We start from the raw sequence: 18,123 nt of genomic DNA on the forward strand, positions 1-18,123 counted from the left end.
AAGCAACACATCTTGGGATAACTGTGTTCTGAACACCACATCTTAGTTTTTTTGGCTCTTCGGACCTTTCATTTAGAAATGGAACATTTGCTATCCATGTAGGCTAATGTCTGGTGATACAAGGGAATTTGCTATCTGTCTCAAAGTCTTTTCTGAATATATGCCAGTGGGATTTCTGATTAGAGGTTCCTAGTTCCCTAAGGTTCCCTGAAGGGTTTATGAACTGTTTCCAGCATTTCAGAAAGCCAGCCAAATCATGCATTTACCTTCAGGTTAACCATACGTTAGAGCACCTGGGTGGTTCAGTTGGTTGAATGTCTGACTCTTGATTTTGGCTCAGGTCCTGATCCTAGGGTTGTGGGATCGAGCCCTGCATCAGGCTCTGTGCTGATCTTGGCGCCTACTTGGGATTCTCTCTCTCTCTTCCTCTGCCCCTCTACCTCACTTGCACACACGCTCTCTCTAAAGAAAAAAAACAAACAAACATTATTTTATTGCTTTTGATATTGTTAAAATAGCAAATTGTTTATCTCAGGCTAATCGGGTGCTCTCAGTGGAATTATGTTATTGATTAATTTAAAAAATAAAAAAATAAATGTGTGGGATCTTGGTGGGGAAAAGTTTGGAAACCTGTGTTTATAGTTCTAAGCAAAATCAGTTTGATGTTTATTTTGGAGGGAGAGACACACACAGAGCACGAGTGGGGGAGGGGCAGAAAGAGAGGGAGACACAGAATCTGAAGCAGGCTCCACGCTCTAAGCTGTCCGCACAGAGCCCCATGTGGGGCTTGAACTCACGAACTATGAGATCATGACCTGAGCTGAAGTCAGATGCTTAACCAACTGAGCCACCCACCCACACGTCCCATAAGCAAAATCAGTTTGGATACATAAGAATTTTACCTAAAAGGGAAGGAATTGATTTTTATTGGATACATACTATGTGCCGGGCATTATGCAAGGCAGTTTACATACATTTGTGTATCTGATTCTCATAATAACCTCCAAATGTGTATTATCTTCATTTTACTTTTTATTCCTAGTTGGGGCGGGGGGAGGTTGTTTTTTTTTTGAAGATTTTATTTTTAAGCAATCTCCACACCTATTGTGGGGCTTGAACTTACAACCCTGAGATCAAGAGTCACATGCTCCATTGACTGAGCCAGCCTGGTGCCCCTGGATTCCTAACTTTGAACTTAATGCTTGGTGATAAATAATTTGCCTGTGGTTAGTAGCAAATTATAGTGGGTCAAGGACCTGAGTCTAGGTTTCCTTGACATTAAGGCTAATGCTTGTTTTTGACACATGATGCTTCTAGCTGTTGCATGTGACTTAAGAGTTTTTCCATATTTCTATCGTTTTGTCTCCAAATATTGACATTTGTAAGTCTGATTATTGACAGAATACTTTTCGGTTACAGTAGAAATGTTTTATAACTCAGAGCTCAGTAAGGTTATTTTAAGTTTGGCATTTACTTTGTTTTGGGGGTGTCCATGTTTCTGTGTGTAGGCTATTTCTAGTAATAACCAAGTGGCTGAACAGTAACTTGTAAACTATTTCTAGAGTTGCATCCAGGAAAGAAGCATGGTATAGTGGAATGATAAGAGGTTTTAGAGTTCTACGTAAAGCAGAAAGAGTCCTAGTTCTGCTACAAGCTGATGTATGGCCTTGAACAGACCACCTTGAGTCTCTGAACCTCAGCTTCTTCACTATCAGTTGGAGAGAATGATACCTACATCTCAGAAATGATGGAATGATCTCGATACAGTCTTGTTTGTTGTAAAGAGCCAGATTAGCATCTAGTTTACAGTAGAAACTTAACGGATGGTGGCTACTTGTAGTTATTGGGGTTTTTTTAAATTTTTTTTTAATGTTTATTTATTTTTGAGAAAGAGAGAGAGATAGAGTGTGAGCAGAGTAAGGGCAGAGAGAGAGGGAGACAGAATCCGAAGCAGGCCCCAGGCTCTGCACTGTCAGCACAGAACCTGATGTGGGGCTCGAACTCATGAAAGAGATCATGACCTGAGCCAAAGTCAGATGCTCAATGGACTGAGCCACCCAGGCACCCCTCTTTAATCTTGTTTAATCTTTATTTTTGAGACAGAGACAGAGTGAGAGCAGGGAAAGGACAGAGAGAGAGGGAGACACAGAATCTAAAGTAGGCTCCAGGCTCTGAGCTGACAGCACAGAGCCCAATGCAGGGCTCGAACTCACAAGCCGTGAGATCATGACCTGAGCTGACGTCCGCCACTCAAGTGCCTGAGCCACCCAGGCACCCCATTGTAGTTATTGTTTTCAAAGATCTCATTTTTCTCTGTGGTTAGCACACCTTTTCTTTTGAAAGAATATGTAAGACCCAGGAGAACAGGGGTTGCACCTCTTTCTTATCTCCCATTGTGCCTGATGCGTATCGCTCATTTAGCTGGGGCTTTCTTTTACTCATTTATTCAACAATTATCTTAGAGGTTCGTGTTCTACATTAGGTGCAGTGGCAATACCCAGGTTTCTGCCTAAGGGCCTTAGGGCCTAGTGTAATGATATCATTATGCAAATAACTTTAATAGAAGGCAAGTGGGATAAATGCCAAAAGAATGGATTAAAGGAAGAATTCTAGGAATTAGCTTAAAGAGGACAAGTTAGTTTCAGTCCCTGATGGTTAGAAGAGAGGTTGCATTTGAGCTAGGTCTAGAAGAATGGATACAATTTTGTCAGGCAGCAGGGAAGGGAGTGCTATTCCATATAGAAGAAAGAGGTTAAGGAAAGGCATGAGACAGGAAAACACAGGGCACATTTAGGAGTCTTGTTTAAGAAAAGAGGGGGGTCCAGCCACTCTGGAAGCAGTATGGAGGTTCCTCAAAAAATTAAAAATAGAACTACCCTATGACCCAGCAATTGCACTACTAGGCATTTATCCATGGGATACAGGTGTGCTGTTTCGAAGGGACACGTGCACCCCAATGTTTATAGCAGCACTGTCAACAATGGCCAAAGTATGGAAAGAGTCCAAATGTGCATTGATGGATATATGTGGATATATATGGATATATGTGATACACAGACACACACACACACACACACAAATGGAGTATTACTCAGCAATCAAAAAGAATGAAATCTTGCCATTTGCAACTACATGGATGGAACTAGAGTGTATTATGCTAAGCGAAATTAGTCAGAGAAAGACAAATGTCATATGACTTTACTCATATGAGGACTTTAAGACACAGAACAGATGAACATAAGGGAAGCAAAAATAATATAGAAGCAGAGGGGGACAAAGAGACTCTCAAATATGGAGAACAAACAGAGGGTTACTGGAGGGATTGTGGGAGGGGGGATGGGCTAAATGGGTGAGGGGCACTAAGGAATCTACTCCTGAAATCATTGTTGCACTATATGCTAACTAATTTGGATGTAAATTAAAAAAAAAGAGGGGGGTGTGGTCAAGGTCTAGAATGTAGGGCTTGAAAGGTATGTTGGGGTCAGATTGTAGAGAGCTTTGACTTGACTATCAGCCAAAGAGTAGTATTAATTTTCTTAAAGCCTTTGAGGAGGAGTAGAGGCACCTGATCAGATTAATCTCCCCTCATGTCCCATTCTCTGACCTTGCCTTCTTATGCTCAGTATGCTCATGCTGTCTCCAGCCACCCAGTCTGTCAGCTGCCTTTTGTTTTTCATCAATATATGTCTTACATTTCGTCCCTTCAGTCCCAGAGTGTTAAAGTGAATCTGTAAATGGAAAGGGTGAAAGACAGTTTCCAGGTAGGTTTAGCCAGTATAGCATAGTCTTTTAGAGGAGTATTTATGGGGGACAACTGGGTGGGTCAGTCTGTTAAGCATCTGACTCTTGATTTTGGCTCAGGTCGTGATCACACGGTTTGTGAGTTTGAGCCCCGCCTGGGGCTCCGCGCTGACCGTGCAGAACCTACTTGAGATTCTCTCTCTCTCTCCCTCTCTCTCTGCCCCTCCGCTCATGCTTTCTCTCTCTCTCTCTCAAAATAAATAAATAAACTTAAAAAAAAAAAAAAGAGTATTTATGGTTCACCACTGTAGTTACCCGTGTGTATGTCTCCCTCTGCTGCTAGTCTGTTAGCTCCTTGAGGAGAAGGACCATGTTCTGTCATTTTAACGTACTTACTCATATCCCTAGTACTCGCACTGATGCCTACTTAATAGTTGAACTGAAAAAAAGAAAGTTTAATTCAACTATGTGCACTGGATGGATTGGAGGAGGAAACTTGGAGGCAGGGAGACCCGTGAGGGGATTATTACTATTTAGATGTGATGTAGTTAGAAGCCTAAAGCAGCGCGGTGACAGCACAGAAAGGGAGATGTGGTAAATGACACGTTTGTTGAATTGAGTATTAAGTGGGACTTACGTTTGGCTTGTAGTATGTTAGGACCCACAGAATATTGGAATTGATTATGAGGATTTTTTTAAGCTGCAGCTCATAGTCACTTGAAACTCAGCTCCGCAGATAAGGACATCTGAACGCCATGAAGTGTGTGACTTTCTCAAGTTATGTCCCCAAGATCCTGCCCTGGTTTTTAAGAAAAATGAGTTTTATTGTGGGAAGAATACTTACCATGAGATCTACCCTCTTAACAAAATCTTAAGTGTACTTATGGTATTGTTTACTAGGTACGGTGTTGTACAGCAGGGCTCTAGAACTTAGTTCATCTTGTTTAACTGAAACTTTATGCCTCTTGACAAGTAACTCCCATTTCTCTCTCTACTCACCTCACCTTTTTTTTTTTTTTTTTTTAAATAAGTGTTTATCCATTTTTGAGACAGAAAGTGTGAGGGGGGAAGGGCAGGGGAGGCAGAGCTTCCAAAGCGGGCTCTGTGCTGAGATCTTGCATGGAGATCTGCGTAGAGATCTTGATGTGGGGCTCAAACTTACGAACCGTGAGATCATGACCGAAGTCATGACGCTCAACCAACTGAGCCACCCGGGCACCCGTTTTTGTTTTTGTTTTTTTAAAGATTTTATTTTTTTAAGTAATCCCCACACCCAGCATGGGGCTTGAACTCACAACCCCGAGCTCAAGAGTCACATGCTCCACCCACTAAGCCAGCCAGGTGTCCCCTCACCTTGGTTTCTGTAACTCAAGCTTTACTCTTTGAAAGGACCCTCTCCCATGACCCATGCTAGACAGTGACCCCCTATTCTTTAAGATTATCCTAGGACAAAAGCTGGGGATTTGAGCAGACATTTTCAGAACTTATGACGCTTGTCTGCACTGTCCCACTAGGTAGCCACTAAGTTACGTATGGTTATTTAAATGTAAATTAAAATTAAATAAAATTTAGTATCTAATTTGTCAGTTACACTAACCACATTTTAAGTGCTCAGTGGCCACAGATATAAATATTAGTCAGCAGTACAGACATAAACTTGGAGAACTTGTCCTTCATTGCATTCTGTGGGACAGCGGTATGCTAGAGAACATGCTTGCTGTTCAGATATCGGGAAAAGTAAGACATGGACTTTATCTTTGAAGTCCTGCTCGGGGTAGGAGGGTGAGCCAAAATGTAAACAAATGTAACAAAATGCTCAGGGAGTAAACCGGTGTGGGAGCACAGAAGAGTCATTAACTCTGCCTGTGGTAGCAGGGAACATGTTAGAGAAGATGTGTGGGAGCTGAACTGAAGAATGACCAGGACAGAATACGGAGTATCTCGGTCTTTTCTGTTTCCTCTCTTGAGCCTGCGTATCCCATGAAACTGTGAACTAAAATATGTGAGGTGGGCAGTTTTGTTCTGCTTTGATATGGTCATCCTGCATTTCACTGGGTGAGGGGGCGTTTTTGGCAAAATATTTCTGGTTTTGCTGGACTCTCTAGAGACCTGGAGAATAGTTGGAAAAGCTTAGGTGAAGTCAGTGTTCAAAGTTAAAGAGGTTTAGGTAAAGAAAAAACATTTGGGGTCAAGACCACAGAAATTTCAGCATTCACTCATTGATGTGGTCGCTTGCTAAGCCTTGGGCTAAGGTGCTGGGAGAACAAAGACAAGTAAGGTGTTGTAGAAAGGGCTCACAGTCCAGAGAAGAAACGTCAGGGGATCGGGCTATAAAGTGTGATGTGCGCTGGGAGTGAAGTGTGTTTGACTACAGTTTGAGTTTGAAAGAAAGAGTGATCGAGGGTAACGCTCTGCGATCGAACATTCCTGAGTGCCCACTCTGTGCAGGTACTGTGTGTTACAGTAAAGGTCAAAGAAAGCCATGGCAGCTGGTAGGAGTGTAATTGGTAAGCGCCACGGAAAACCGGCCGGCAGCGTCTGCTACAGCTGATGCCCTACAGCCCAGTATACTGTTCCTCTGCTCCCTGGAAGTAGGCATTTCCCAACAGAACTGCGTATATATCTGTTCACTGAAAGACGTCCTAGAAAGTTCACAGAAGCACTGTTCCTGATAGAGACTACTCAGATACCTCTCGACAGCTAAATACTTTGCAGCAGCGAGAATTGGTGATGCATAAGTGCACACAGCAATACAGATGAATCTCCCAAACCAGTGAAAGAAGCCAAACAGAGAAGCGTCCGTACTCTAGGATTCCCTTCACATAATTTACAAAAATCCATGAAACTGTGCTGTTAGAAATGAGAGTAGCGGTTACCCTTGGGGGAGGCATGGTGACTAGCGGGGCTTTGGAGGGCTGGCCACGTTCTGTTTCCTTGTCTGAATCCTGGTTTCCTAGGTGTGTTCAGATCGTGAAAGCCGGTCAAGCTGTATGCTTATGAACGCCTTTTTTGCACATATACCTTAGTAGTACCTTTAGAACTTTTAAGAAGCGCTACAGGAATGTGAACAAAGAGATGAATCCTGGCTGAGGGCTCGGGAGAAGACCTGATAGAAGGAGAGATGGTCATTGACTGAGCCTTGAGATGTTTGGGGGTGGTGAGGTGGGAGGAGAGAGGGGAGGCAGCATTCCAGGGGGAGGGAACTGCCCAGGTGAGGGCAGCGAACCATCTGGAGAAGGCAAACTAAACCTGTTTGGCTAGAGCATCTCGTACAAGTAAAGATGGGGCCAGAGAAGCAGGTTAGAGCCAGACTGGGAAAGGCCTCAAGCACCAAAGTAAGGGATTTGGACCTGATTTTTTAGGAAGCCTTTGGAGGTCTTTTAAACCCCAGGAGTGACCTTGTCAGGGTTATAGGGGGCTTAGTGAGGTGAGTAATTACAGCTTTATCCTCTGTGCTTCGGTGAGCTGAAGTTGTCTCGTTCATAATTATTAATTCAGAGCCTGTCCTGAATGAAAAAAATCATCTGTTTCATGGCGCTGCTTTCACTGCTTGTCTCCTCATGCACGACGCTTTTCCTTCTTTTTTCCTTCTACCTGCCAAAAAACAAAACAAAAAACCAGTATACGGCATTACCTTCTAGTATCTCTGGCACATCTCTTAAGAGGGCCGTCAGTCAGTGTCCTTTTCGTTACAGGCAGGAAGAGAGGCGGAGGCGGTCCTTCCAGGATTACACTGGGCAGAAGATCACCCTCGAGGCTGTCCTGAACACCACCTGCAAGAAGTGTGGCTGTAAAGGTAAGGTGAAGCCTCTGCCGTGCCAGTCCTCCTCTCCTTGTGATGGCCCCTTGCTGGATGCGGGAGGCCGCCTGGTTTGCGTGTGGCTCACCCTGCTTTTTAGTCTGGCGATGGCCTCACCTGCTCCTGCTCTTATTCCTACTAGACTCTCACCAGAGTTCGCGCTCTTCCTGTTTCCTTTTCGGAATGCTGGCCCCGCTGAATACCATACTGTCACCCCGCTCCCCCTCTTCACGGCTGATGCCCTGTCCAGGCAAGGTCCCCATGTACTATGCCAGGAGGGGGGAGAGTGTTGGATTATGGTGAGCACCGTAAAGTTTTACCTCCAAGGACCATTATTATTCTGCAGAAACGAAGTGACTTGGAAATACATTCCTCAAGGATCCAAGTCAAACCCTTTCTTGCTCCCCTCTTTATCTCTTTAACTTCAGAGTTCCAAATACAGTACCCTTTGAGTAATAAAGAACACAGGCTGGCCTCTTCCTTGAAGCTGCCTCCTCAGGTTTCTTCTAGTCTTACTCGGGTGTTAAAGAGCTCACTCAGCCTGACTTCCCTCTCCGGAGCTATCATGAGAGGGACTGCCAGCGTCTCATTTCAGAGTGACCTCAATTTGTCACCCCATCTCCCTTGCCTTCCTTTTACCCTTCTCTCTTGAATTTTCTATAGCAGATTTGTGCCCCGATTGTTGTGGTGGGGTTTAAGCCCCTGCTTACCATTAATGTAGAGGGAGGAAGGGAAAAATAAAATTGAAAGAATACCTCCTCAGGGGGATTGTGGGAACAGTCCAGATATTTGGAAAACTTAATGCTGTATTCCCCTTGGAGACACCATCCAGCTTCTGGATTCAGAGTTGCAAAGTAGTTGACACAGAGCTTTTTGATGATCTCATGGGATCATCTGTGCCCCCGAAACAGGGTCTGTAGCAGGCTTGGACAAAACCAGCTCCGTGGCAGCTGTTAAAGGGCCCCCTGACAGCACATTAGGCTCCGGGGAGTGGGGTTCTCTTACCTTCGGCTTGCGTCCTCCAGGTGTTACGTGGGGCAGAGAATATAACATGCAGAATTGGGCCCAGTCAGCAGAGACCCAAGGTGGTCGGTCTTGGTGCAGCCAGAAGAGCACAGCGCAGGGAGGCAGGAACCTGGGGTAACTTTTAGCTCCGCTGCTCTCTTTGTGACATTGAGCTACTTCTCTACTCTGGGCCTTCATATCCTCTGCACATGCGGTGTTGGACTTGATGATCTCTAAGGCCCTTGCCAGACCTGACCGTCTGGATGTTGAGTGCCCCCAGGTGACTGCCTGTCTCAGTGTGTTAGCTCGGAGGCGAATGCCACCTTCCTGCCGGCTGCCTAAGAGCTGTCTTCCTGCAGGGCTTGGCCTGCCACTCAGCTCCCTCTGCTAAGCATTCTCTCTGGAGCAGCCTTTGGATGTCAGGAGTAAGTTCCAAATAGATCTTCAAAAATAACTAAGCCCCATTGCTAGTGGAAGGAAGCACAGACCTGCTTCCTCATCTCCTTTGCCACGTCCACAGGAGTGCCAGTGGTTCCCCCGGCTCTAGGACCAGATGCTGGCCTGACTCTGGCTGCGTGAGCAATGCCATCTTGAGGTGCCAGAAAAATCTGCTCTTAACCCAGAAGCTGCTCTGAGCGAATTCAGTCATACCTCCTGGACCAGCTAGCCCCTTTCAGGAGCCTCTGGGGAAGGTCCACATGCTGAGCAGAGAGGCTCCTTCTCCCCTCCTTACCTCTTCTGCCTCTCCTCTGCAGGCCACTTTGCAAAGGATTGTTTTATGCAACCAGGAGGGACCAAATATTCTCTGATACCAGATGAAGAAGAGGAGAAGGAAGAGGCAAAGTCAGCAGAGTTTGAGAAGCCTGACCCCACAAGGAATTCTTCTAGAAAAAGAAAGAAGGTGAGTGCTGTCTTTAATTTTATTTACCATACATTTTTGAGTTGTAAAATGAAAATGTACCTTCTGCAGAAATTTTAGAAATCCCGAAAAACAAAGAATATTATGATCTCCTGTAATCTTTTTGCTGGGTAATGATAAATAGATAGCTACATCTACATTTAAACTCAGAATGATGGTCGTACTCAGTCTAGTTTATATTCTACTTTTTTCATTATATTTATCAAAATCATTTTCTCGTATTTTTAAGTGTTCTTCAAAAACTTGATTTGAGAGCCACATATGATGCTCTACCCTATGTCTGTATGATGGCTTATTTAATAATTTTTCTGTGGTTGGATATTTTATTACTTCTAACCTAAACCTTTGGCCACATCTCTTAATGTTTTCTTTGGATGAATTCCTAAATAAGATTACTGAGTTAAGGCCTTGAGGCTCTTGATACATTGTATCACATTGTCTTTCCAGATCTACTTAACCTTTCAGTAGTAGGTAAGAGGTCCTGTCTCACTGAGTTCTGTCTCCCATGTACTACTTGTCACAGAACAATTCATAAAACAGACACTATTGTGGTGCAGGAAGAACCAGTTCATTTGTCGCATGCCACACAGAGAGGGAACGAAAAAAAACTATGCTGTAATTTGGTCAGGAAATAGTTGTTCTCATATTGTTTAATAATTTTCTAATTGTGGCCAGTTATTGGGTTTTGGTTTTGGTTTTGGTTTTGGTTTTGGTTTTGGTTTTGGTTTTTCACAACTTCAGCAAGCTTTTGTGGAGTGGTCTTTTTGTTCCAGGTAATACAACCCTAGGAATACAAAAACTGCCTTCAGTGGCATTACTTACAAATTAGGTATTACTTCCTTTTTGTAGATGAGGAAAAGGTCTATTGTACCATTGTAAGAGTTAGTCAAGTGTATGGATAATATAATTCACTGACCTGCATATTTTCTCCATGAGTGATCACATCCCTCCTAAGACTTTAACTGCCTTGATGACTCCTGCATCCCTAACTACTATCCCATGGGTACCTCAAAATTGGGCTCGGAATCCATCCGACCCAGGTTTGAGGCCCTCTGTGCTGCATACCACCTGTTTGGCTTTGGGCTAACTTCACTTCCTTAATTTTCAACGTAGGATTTTTGTGCTCCTTGATGACAGTGTTCTTTGCAAACGGATGCCCCAGCTCTCCAAAATAGATAGATAGCACTGACAGGTGCTCAATTAATGTTGGCTGTCATGACTAACATTCTTCTTTGGCCCTCCTCCCTACACACACGCGCGCGCGCACACACACACACACACACACACACGACCCACCACTATAGAAAGAACCCAAATCCCTTATTTCTGTCCTTCCATCTTGTATTACTTGTTTTTTTTTTTTTAATTTTTTTTTTTTAACGTTTTTATTTATTTTTGAGACAGAGACAGAGCATGAACAGGGGAGAGTCAGAGAGAGAGGGAGACTCAGAATCTGAAACAGGCTCCAGGCTCTGAGCTGTCAGCACAGAGCCCGACGCGGGGCTCGAACCCACGAACTGCAAGATCGTGACCTGAGCCGAAGTCGGACGCTTAACCGACCGAGCCACCCAAGCGCCCCTGTTTTATTTTATTTTTGAGAGAGAGAGAGAGAGAGAGAGAGAGAGAGAGAAAACACAAGTGGGGGATGGGCAGAGAGAGAGGGAGACACAGAATCTGAAACAGGCTCCAGGCTCTGAGCTGTCAGCACAGAGCCCGACGCGGGGCTCGAACCCACGAACTGCAAGATCGTGACCTGAGCCAAAGTCGGACGCTCAGCCGACTGAGCCACCCAGGCGCCCCTTGTATTACTTGTTTTAATGACAGCAGTAACCTGCCAAAAAGAAACCACCGTGTCATTTAATTTCCTCTCCTTTCCATCCCACATCTAGTCAGTCACCAAGTCCTGTCGGTGGCACCTTCCAAATATTCAGTTCTCCTCCTTTCTCCCGCTGCCTCTGCCACATGCACATTCCCTCCCAGCTCTCACAGCCTAGGGAGATTTTACTTGCCCTTCACCTCTTAGTTCCAAGTTCCCAAGCTTAGGTCTAGACATCTGATTTTTTTTTTAAGCATCTCCTTATTTCCCTCACTGCTTGATTCTTTTCATTATTATGCTTTTTTGCCCTGTGCTTTCACTCTCAATAATGGGGTGCTCCAAGGTTGTCTTGTTACTCCCTCTTCTATTCTCTACCTCCTCTCTGGGTAATCTCACCCCATCCTGTGGTTTTGAATCCTATTTATATGCTAATAATCCCCAATTAAGTATTTGTATCCTTATTTTTGTCTAGATCTGTAATTCTGTCCCTGACTTTTTCTTTGGAACTTCACATTTGGAAATCCAGCTGTCTAGGGCCATCTGGGCAGCTCAGTCAATTAAGCGTAGACTCTTAATTTCAGCTCAGGTCATGATCTTATGGTTCATGGGTCCGAGCCCCGCATCAGGCTCTGTGCTGACAGCGGATCCTGCTTGGGATTCTGTCTCTCCATCTCCCTCTGCCCCTCTCCTACCCTCTTCCTCTTTCTCTCAGAATAAATACACTTAAAAAAAATTTAACTGCCCACTTAACATCTCCATCTAATTGTCAAGTTTGCATCAGGCTTAACATACCCCAAAACTCTTTATTTATTTGGGGGGGTGGGGCACAAGTGAGCAAGGGGCAGAGAGAGAGAGACAGTCCCACAAGGGGCAGAGACAGAGAGAGAAGCCGGGCTCACCCAAAGCAGGGCTCAAGCTCATCCAAAACAGGGCTCATACTCACCCAAAGTGGGGCTCGTGCTCACCTGATGTGGGACTCCAACTCAGGAACCGTGAGATTGTGACCTGAGTCGAAGTCAGGTGCTTAACGACTGAGCCGCCCAGGCGCCCCACCCCAAAACTCTTGTATTTTCTACCCAGAGCTGCTCTTTCCACATTCTGCCCTATCTCCGTGAATAGATCACCACTCACCGAGTTTCTCAAGGCAAAATCTGCAGCCTTTGGATTTGGTGTTAATGTTGTTTTCTTTAAATTGTGGTAAAATATCCATTACATAAATTTTACCATCTTCACCATTTAAAAAAACTTTTTTTTTTTAAGTTTTATTAAGTAATCTCTACACCCAGTGTGGGGCTCGAACTCAGGACCCCGAGATCAAGAGTCACATGCTCTTGCCACTTTGCCAGCCAGGCGCCCACCGCCTTAGCCATGTTTAAGCGTACAGTTCTTTGGCATTAAGTGCAGATGGTTGTCCTCACCGGCACCGTCTCCAGAACCATTCATTTTGCACAGCTGAGACTCTGTACCCTTAAACGCTAACTCCTCATTCTCCCCGCCCGGCACCTGGGAACCACCATCCTGTTGTCAACTGAGAAGAGGGGCAAAACTGAAAAAGAGCAAAATCCTTTATTTGGGGTCTCAGAATTGCAATCTGGGGAGCACAGATTTTGGAATAACCAGAGAAGTGTCCCACTCATCTAGGGAAAGCAGGGTTTTTTATGAGAGAGATGGAAATGGGGTAACTGCATGATTTAGGTAAAGAAGAGAAGAAAAGAAAGACCCAGCTAGTTTGGGGTTGACCGCTTGAGCCACTTCTGATGACTCTCTTACTGATTATTTTACTTGCGCTATCAAATGAAACTGGCCCTGGTATGTATTAATTAACTTTACTGTCCTCATATGATCCGAACACCAGTTGCCGTGTTGAAATTTTATGAGCAACCGCCTGTAAGACAATTGACGTTCTGTCCCAGTTCGAGCGTTCGTCAGTTTGGGAAGGAAAAAAGAGCTTCAAAATGGAGTCTCTTATGTCCAGAAATGTCATACAATTCCATAGCACTTTCTGTCCCTAAGAGTTAGACTACCGTTGGTGCCTCAGGTAAGTGCAGTAACACAGTACCTGTCTTTTTGTGACTGGCTTATTTGACTTAATAAATTTTCCTGAGGGGTCATCCATGTTATAGCATGGGTCACTTCCCTTACGTTTTAAGACTGAATAATATTTCATCGTGTCTATATACTACATTTTGTTTATCTATTCATTTTGTTATTGACTTTGGGTTGCTTCTACTCTTTGGCTATTGTGAATAATGCTGCTATGAACATAGTTGTACGGGTATTTCTTCAAGGTCTGCTTTCAGTTCCTTTGGGTATATACCCAGAATTGGAGTTGCAGGATTAGTGGGTAATTCTGTTTAGATTTTTTTTTTTTTTTTAAGGAACCACCGTACGGTTTTTCACAGTGACCGTATCATTTCACATTCCTATCAGTAGTGCACAAGGGTTCCATCAGGGTGTAGCGTTTGGTGATTGTCATTTAGGTAAAAGTAGATGATGGTGTTGTTCAGTTCAGTTCTTCTGTGTCTTTTCTCGTTTTTTTCTCATTTTTAAAAAACTTCCAAGAGAGGGTTGTTAAGATATCCAATCAGACCATGTGTCTTCCTACTTAAAATCCTTCAGTGATTTTCCACTGTACTTAAAATAAAATCCAAACTGCCTCCTTGAAAGCAAACTGTCTAACCCCACAGTTACTGCTTTTAGCAGGCAGTGAATTATATCTAGCTAAAGCATTGTTTCGTCTCTTGATGTATTTTTATTCTGAGAGAGAATGTGCACAAGCAGGCGAAGGGCAGAGAGAAGGAGACAGAATCCCAAGCAGACTCTGCACCACCAGCCCAGAACCAGATGTGGGGCTGGATCTCACAACCCTGTAAGATCATGACCTGAGCTGAAATCAAGAGTCAAGATGCTTAACCGACTGAGCCACCCAGATGCCCCTATGTATTTATTTTTATAGTTCCCTTCTACTTACAGCAAGGGATGCAGGCTTTCTATTTATAGTTATTGTTATAAAGTTTCCCTTTTAAGTAAAACTTTTTTGTTGTTGTTGTTTTTAAAGTAAAACGTCTTAAAGTAAAAAGAAAAGTAATAAAGTTTTAAAATTTTAAGTAAAAAATTAGCAGTTTGTAAACACATGGAATAAAAATTGTCATATTGTAGGAATGACTGGCACTTGGAAAACACTGATTTAGAACTGTGGAGATATTTTTCTGTTCGGTACTGTTCTCCTGTGAACCAAAGAAATAGAAACTTACAAAAGCCCCTGCTTCCAGCACTGTCTTCTCGGAGCCTCTGCAAACCTTCAGCACTGCCACGTTTAGCCTTGCTCCCTCACAGAGGCAACCCCCGACCCATCCTGTCTGCAGTATTGCTGATATTTTAACGCAGGGCTTGGCCTTACATACCTTTGTTTTTCATGCTAGTGTTTCTAGAGCCTTCTTCACAGAGGTCTGAGGACTTGATTTAAAGAGGGAAAAGGGCGGGGGCGCCTGGGTGGCTAAGTTGGTTAAGCATCCGACTTCAGTTCAAGTCATGATCTCACAGTCCATGAGTTCGAGCCCCGTGTTGGGCTCTGTGCTGACAACTCGGAGCCTGGAGCCTGCTTCAGATTCTGTGTCTCCCTCTCTCTCTGCCCCTCCCCTGCTCATGCTCTGTCTCTCTTTGTCTCAAAAATAAATAATAAAAAAAAAATTATAACGAGGGAAAAGGGAAGTTTCCACTATTTTATAACATTATTCTTAATGTTGTAATAAGAATATTACGTGTACAGATAAGAATATGAAATGTACAACAAAAGAAAAGAAAGGCAACCCATAACCACACTCCTTTGCCAGAATTTATATTTAAAAAAATTTTTTTTAAGTTTATTTATTTTGAGAGAAAGGTGTGCATGCATGAGCGGGGGAGGGTCAGAGAGAGGGGGAGAGAATCCCAAGCAGGCTCCATGCTACCAGCACAGAGCCCAACGTGGGGCTCGACCTCACAAATCATGAGGTCGAAATCGAGAGTCAGTCGCTGAATGGAATGAGCCACCCAGGCACCCCCAGAATATGTATTATTGTGGCACACTACTTCTGTTTTCAGATGCCTGTTTCACCTACATGTAATAAACATGTATGTACAGTTTTGTTTCCTGTTCTTTTTACTTTGCCATAAGCACCTTTCCATTTTTGTCACATGGTCTCATGATGCTCGTTTGCAGTGCTATACAATATCAGGTAAATGTGGAGGGATTTGCAGAGGCAGTAAAGAGTGGCACTTTAGAACCTGGGCTGTGAGACAGGTTGCCCAGGTTCCAATCTTAGCCACGTTCTCACTGTGGAACTTAGACTAATTACTACTAACCTTCTCTGAACCCTGTTTGTTTTTAATGTTTATTTTTGAGAGAGAGAGAGAGAGCACGAGCAAGGGAGAGGCAGAGAGAGACGGAGACACAGAATATGAAGCAGACTCCAGGCTCTGGGCTGTCAGCACAGAGCTGGAGGCAGGGCTTGAACTCACAAGCTGTGAGTTCATGACCTGATCCAAAGTCCATGCTTAACCGACTGAGCCACCCATGTGCCCCGCTATGGGAATAATAAGCATCTCCTTCATAAGGTTGTTAGGATGAGGTAATGCATATAAAACTCTGAGCACAGAGGGCAGCATACAGCACAGCCCAGTGCATGTCAGCCATGAGTAGCTGGTGCTTCAAAATAGAGTCTTTGTGGTCAGAGACTAGGTTCAAGTAGACTAGGTTCAGGGAGTTTGTTACATTTTCTGGATGTCAATCCCTGATTAGTTACAGGACTTCTTACAAATACTTCTTTCATTATCTGAATTGCATTTTCATTCTATTGATAGTGTCCTGTTTTTATTCCATGTTTACGTTTAAAAAAAACTCGTGGTGAAAACACACTTAAAACTTCCCATGTTAGTCACTTTTAAGTGTATGGTTTTTTGTGACAGTGTTAAGTACATTCACATGATTTTGTGTGTGTTTATTTTGAGAGAGAAAGAGGGGCAGAGAGGGGCAGAGAGAGAGGGAGAGAGAGAGAATCTCAAGCAGGTGCGGAGTAAAATCTCACGAACTGAACCAGGAGATCATGACCTGAGCCAAAATCAGAGTTGGACGCTTAACTGACTGAGCCACCCATGCACCCTGTGATTATGTTTTGATGCACAAAAATTTTTATCTTGATGAAGCCCAGCATACGTATTTTTTCCTTTCGTGTCACGTGCTTTTGGTGTCACACTCAAGAAACCACTGTCATAGCCAGTGTTACGAAGCTTTTCTTCTCCGTTTTCTTCTAAGAGTTTTATAGTTTTAACTCATACCTTTATTTAGGCCTTTGGTCCATCTTGAGGGTTTTTTGGTATATGGTGTGGCTCCAAATTCATTTTTTTTTTTTTTTTTTGCATGTGCATCTCCAATTTTCCCAGCACCAGTTTTTGAAAAGACTGTCCTTTCCCCATTGATTTATCTTGGCATCATCGTTGAAAATCATTTAACTGTATATGTGAGGGTTTATTTAGTTCTGGCTCTCTACGCTATCCAATGGGTCTGTATGTCTGTCTTTAGGCTAGTGCCACATGATTTTCATTACTCTAACTTTGTAGTAAGTTTTGGAATCAGGATAGGTCAGTCCCCCAACTTGGTTCTTCTTTTTCAAGATTATTTTGACTATTTGTGATCGCTTGAGATTCCATATGAACATTAGGACGGATTTTTTTATTTCTACGAAAAATGTTACTGGGATTTTGATAGGGTTGCATCAGATCTGTGGATCGCTTTGTGTAGTATTGACATCTTAACCATGTTAAGTCTCCCAATCCATGAACATGGGTGTTTTTCCATTTATTTGTGGTTTTCTTAATTTCTTTCAGCAGCATTTTGTACTTTTCAGGTTATAGGTCCTTTTGCCTCCTTGTAAGTTTATTCTTGTCGATGCTATTGTCAGTGAAATTGTTTTCTTAATTTCCATTTTGGATTGCTCATTGTTAGTGTATAGAAATGCAACTGATTTTTGGGTGTTGATTTTGTATTTCTGCAACTTTGCTGAATTCATTATTAGTTCTAACAGTTGTTTCATGGAATCTTTAGGATTTTCTGCATTTAAGAACATGTCTACAAACAGGTCATTTAACTGCTTTAATAGAGCTTGATATTTGACTGCGATTCTACTTCTGTGTTCCAAGGATTGTTCTTTCTCTTTTAACCTTTTAGTGTGTAAATGATATTGTCAGATTCCTAAAGTGGTTCTGTGGCTGTTTCACTTCTGTGGGTCTTTGGTTAAGTTGTTTTGCATTGCTTAATACATCTGGTACAATTAGTTTTTGCTCTGTTTCTTTTTTTTTTTTTTTTTTTTTTTATTTACATCCAAATTAGTTAGCATCTAGTGCAACAATGATTTCAGGAGTAGACTCCTTAGTGCCCCTTACCCATTTAGCCCATCCCCCCTCCCACAACCCCTCCAGCAACCCTCAGTTTGTTCTCCATATTTATGAGTCTCTTCTGTTTGGTCCCCCTCCCTGTTTTTATATTATTTTTGTTTCCCTTCCCTTACGTTCATCTGTTTTGTGTCTTAAAGTCCTCATATGAGTGAAGTCATATGATTTTTGTCTTTCTCTGACTGACGAATTTCACTTAGCATAATACCCTCCAGTTCCATCCACATAGTTGCCAATGGCAACATTTCATTCTTTTTGATTTCCGAGCAATACTCCATTGTATATATATACCATATCTTCTTTATCCACTCATTCATCAATGGACATTCGGGCTCTTTCCATACTTTGGCTACTGTTGATAGTGCTGCTATAAACACGGGGGTGCACGTGTCCCTTCGAAACAGCACACCTGTA

At 43.2% G+C, this 18,123-nt stretch overlaps 1 protein-coding gene across 3 annotated transcripts in view; it reads left to right on the forward strand.

Annotated features, from left to right (window-relative positions):
* Positions 1–18,123, forward strand: part of ZCCHC17 (zinc finger CCHC-type containing 17) — a 61,200-nt gene that overhangs the window by 33,077 nt on the left and 10,000 nt on the right. For all 3 annotated transcript variants that reach the window (XM_015542207.2, XM_015542208.2, XM_015542209.2), the window contains 2 exons: positions 7,437–7,537; positions 9,301–9,446. In XM_015542207.2, the coding sequence (XP_015397693.2) occupies positions 7,437–7,537; positions 9,301–9,446 (247 nt within the window). The remainder of the gene's footprint in view (positions 1–7,436; positions 7,538–9,300; positions 9,447–18,123) is intronic.

This window comes from Panthera tigris, chromosome C1, assembly GCF_018350195.1.
Source record: "Panthera tigris isolate Pti1 chromosome C1, P.tigris_Pti1_mat1.1, whole genome shotgun sequence".
In the NCBI taxonomy this organism is placed as follows: Eukaryota; Metazoa; Chordata; class Mammalia; order Carnivora; family Felidae; genus Panthera; species Panthera tigris.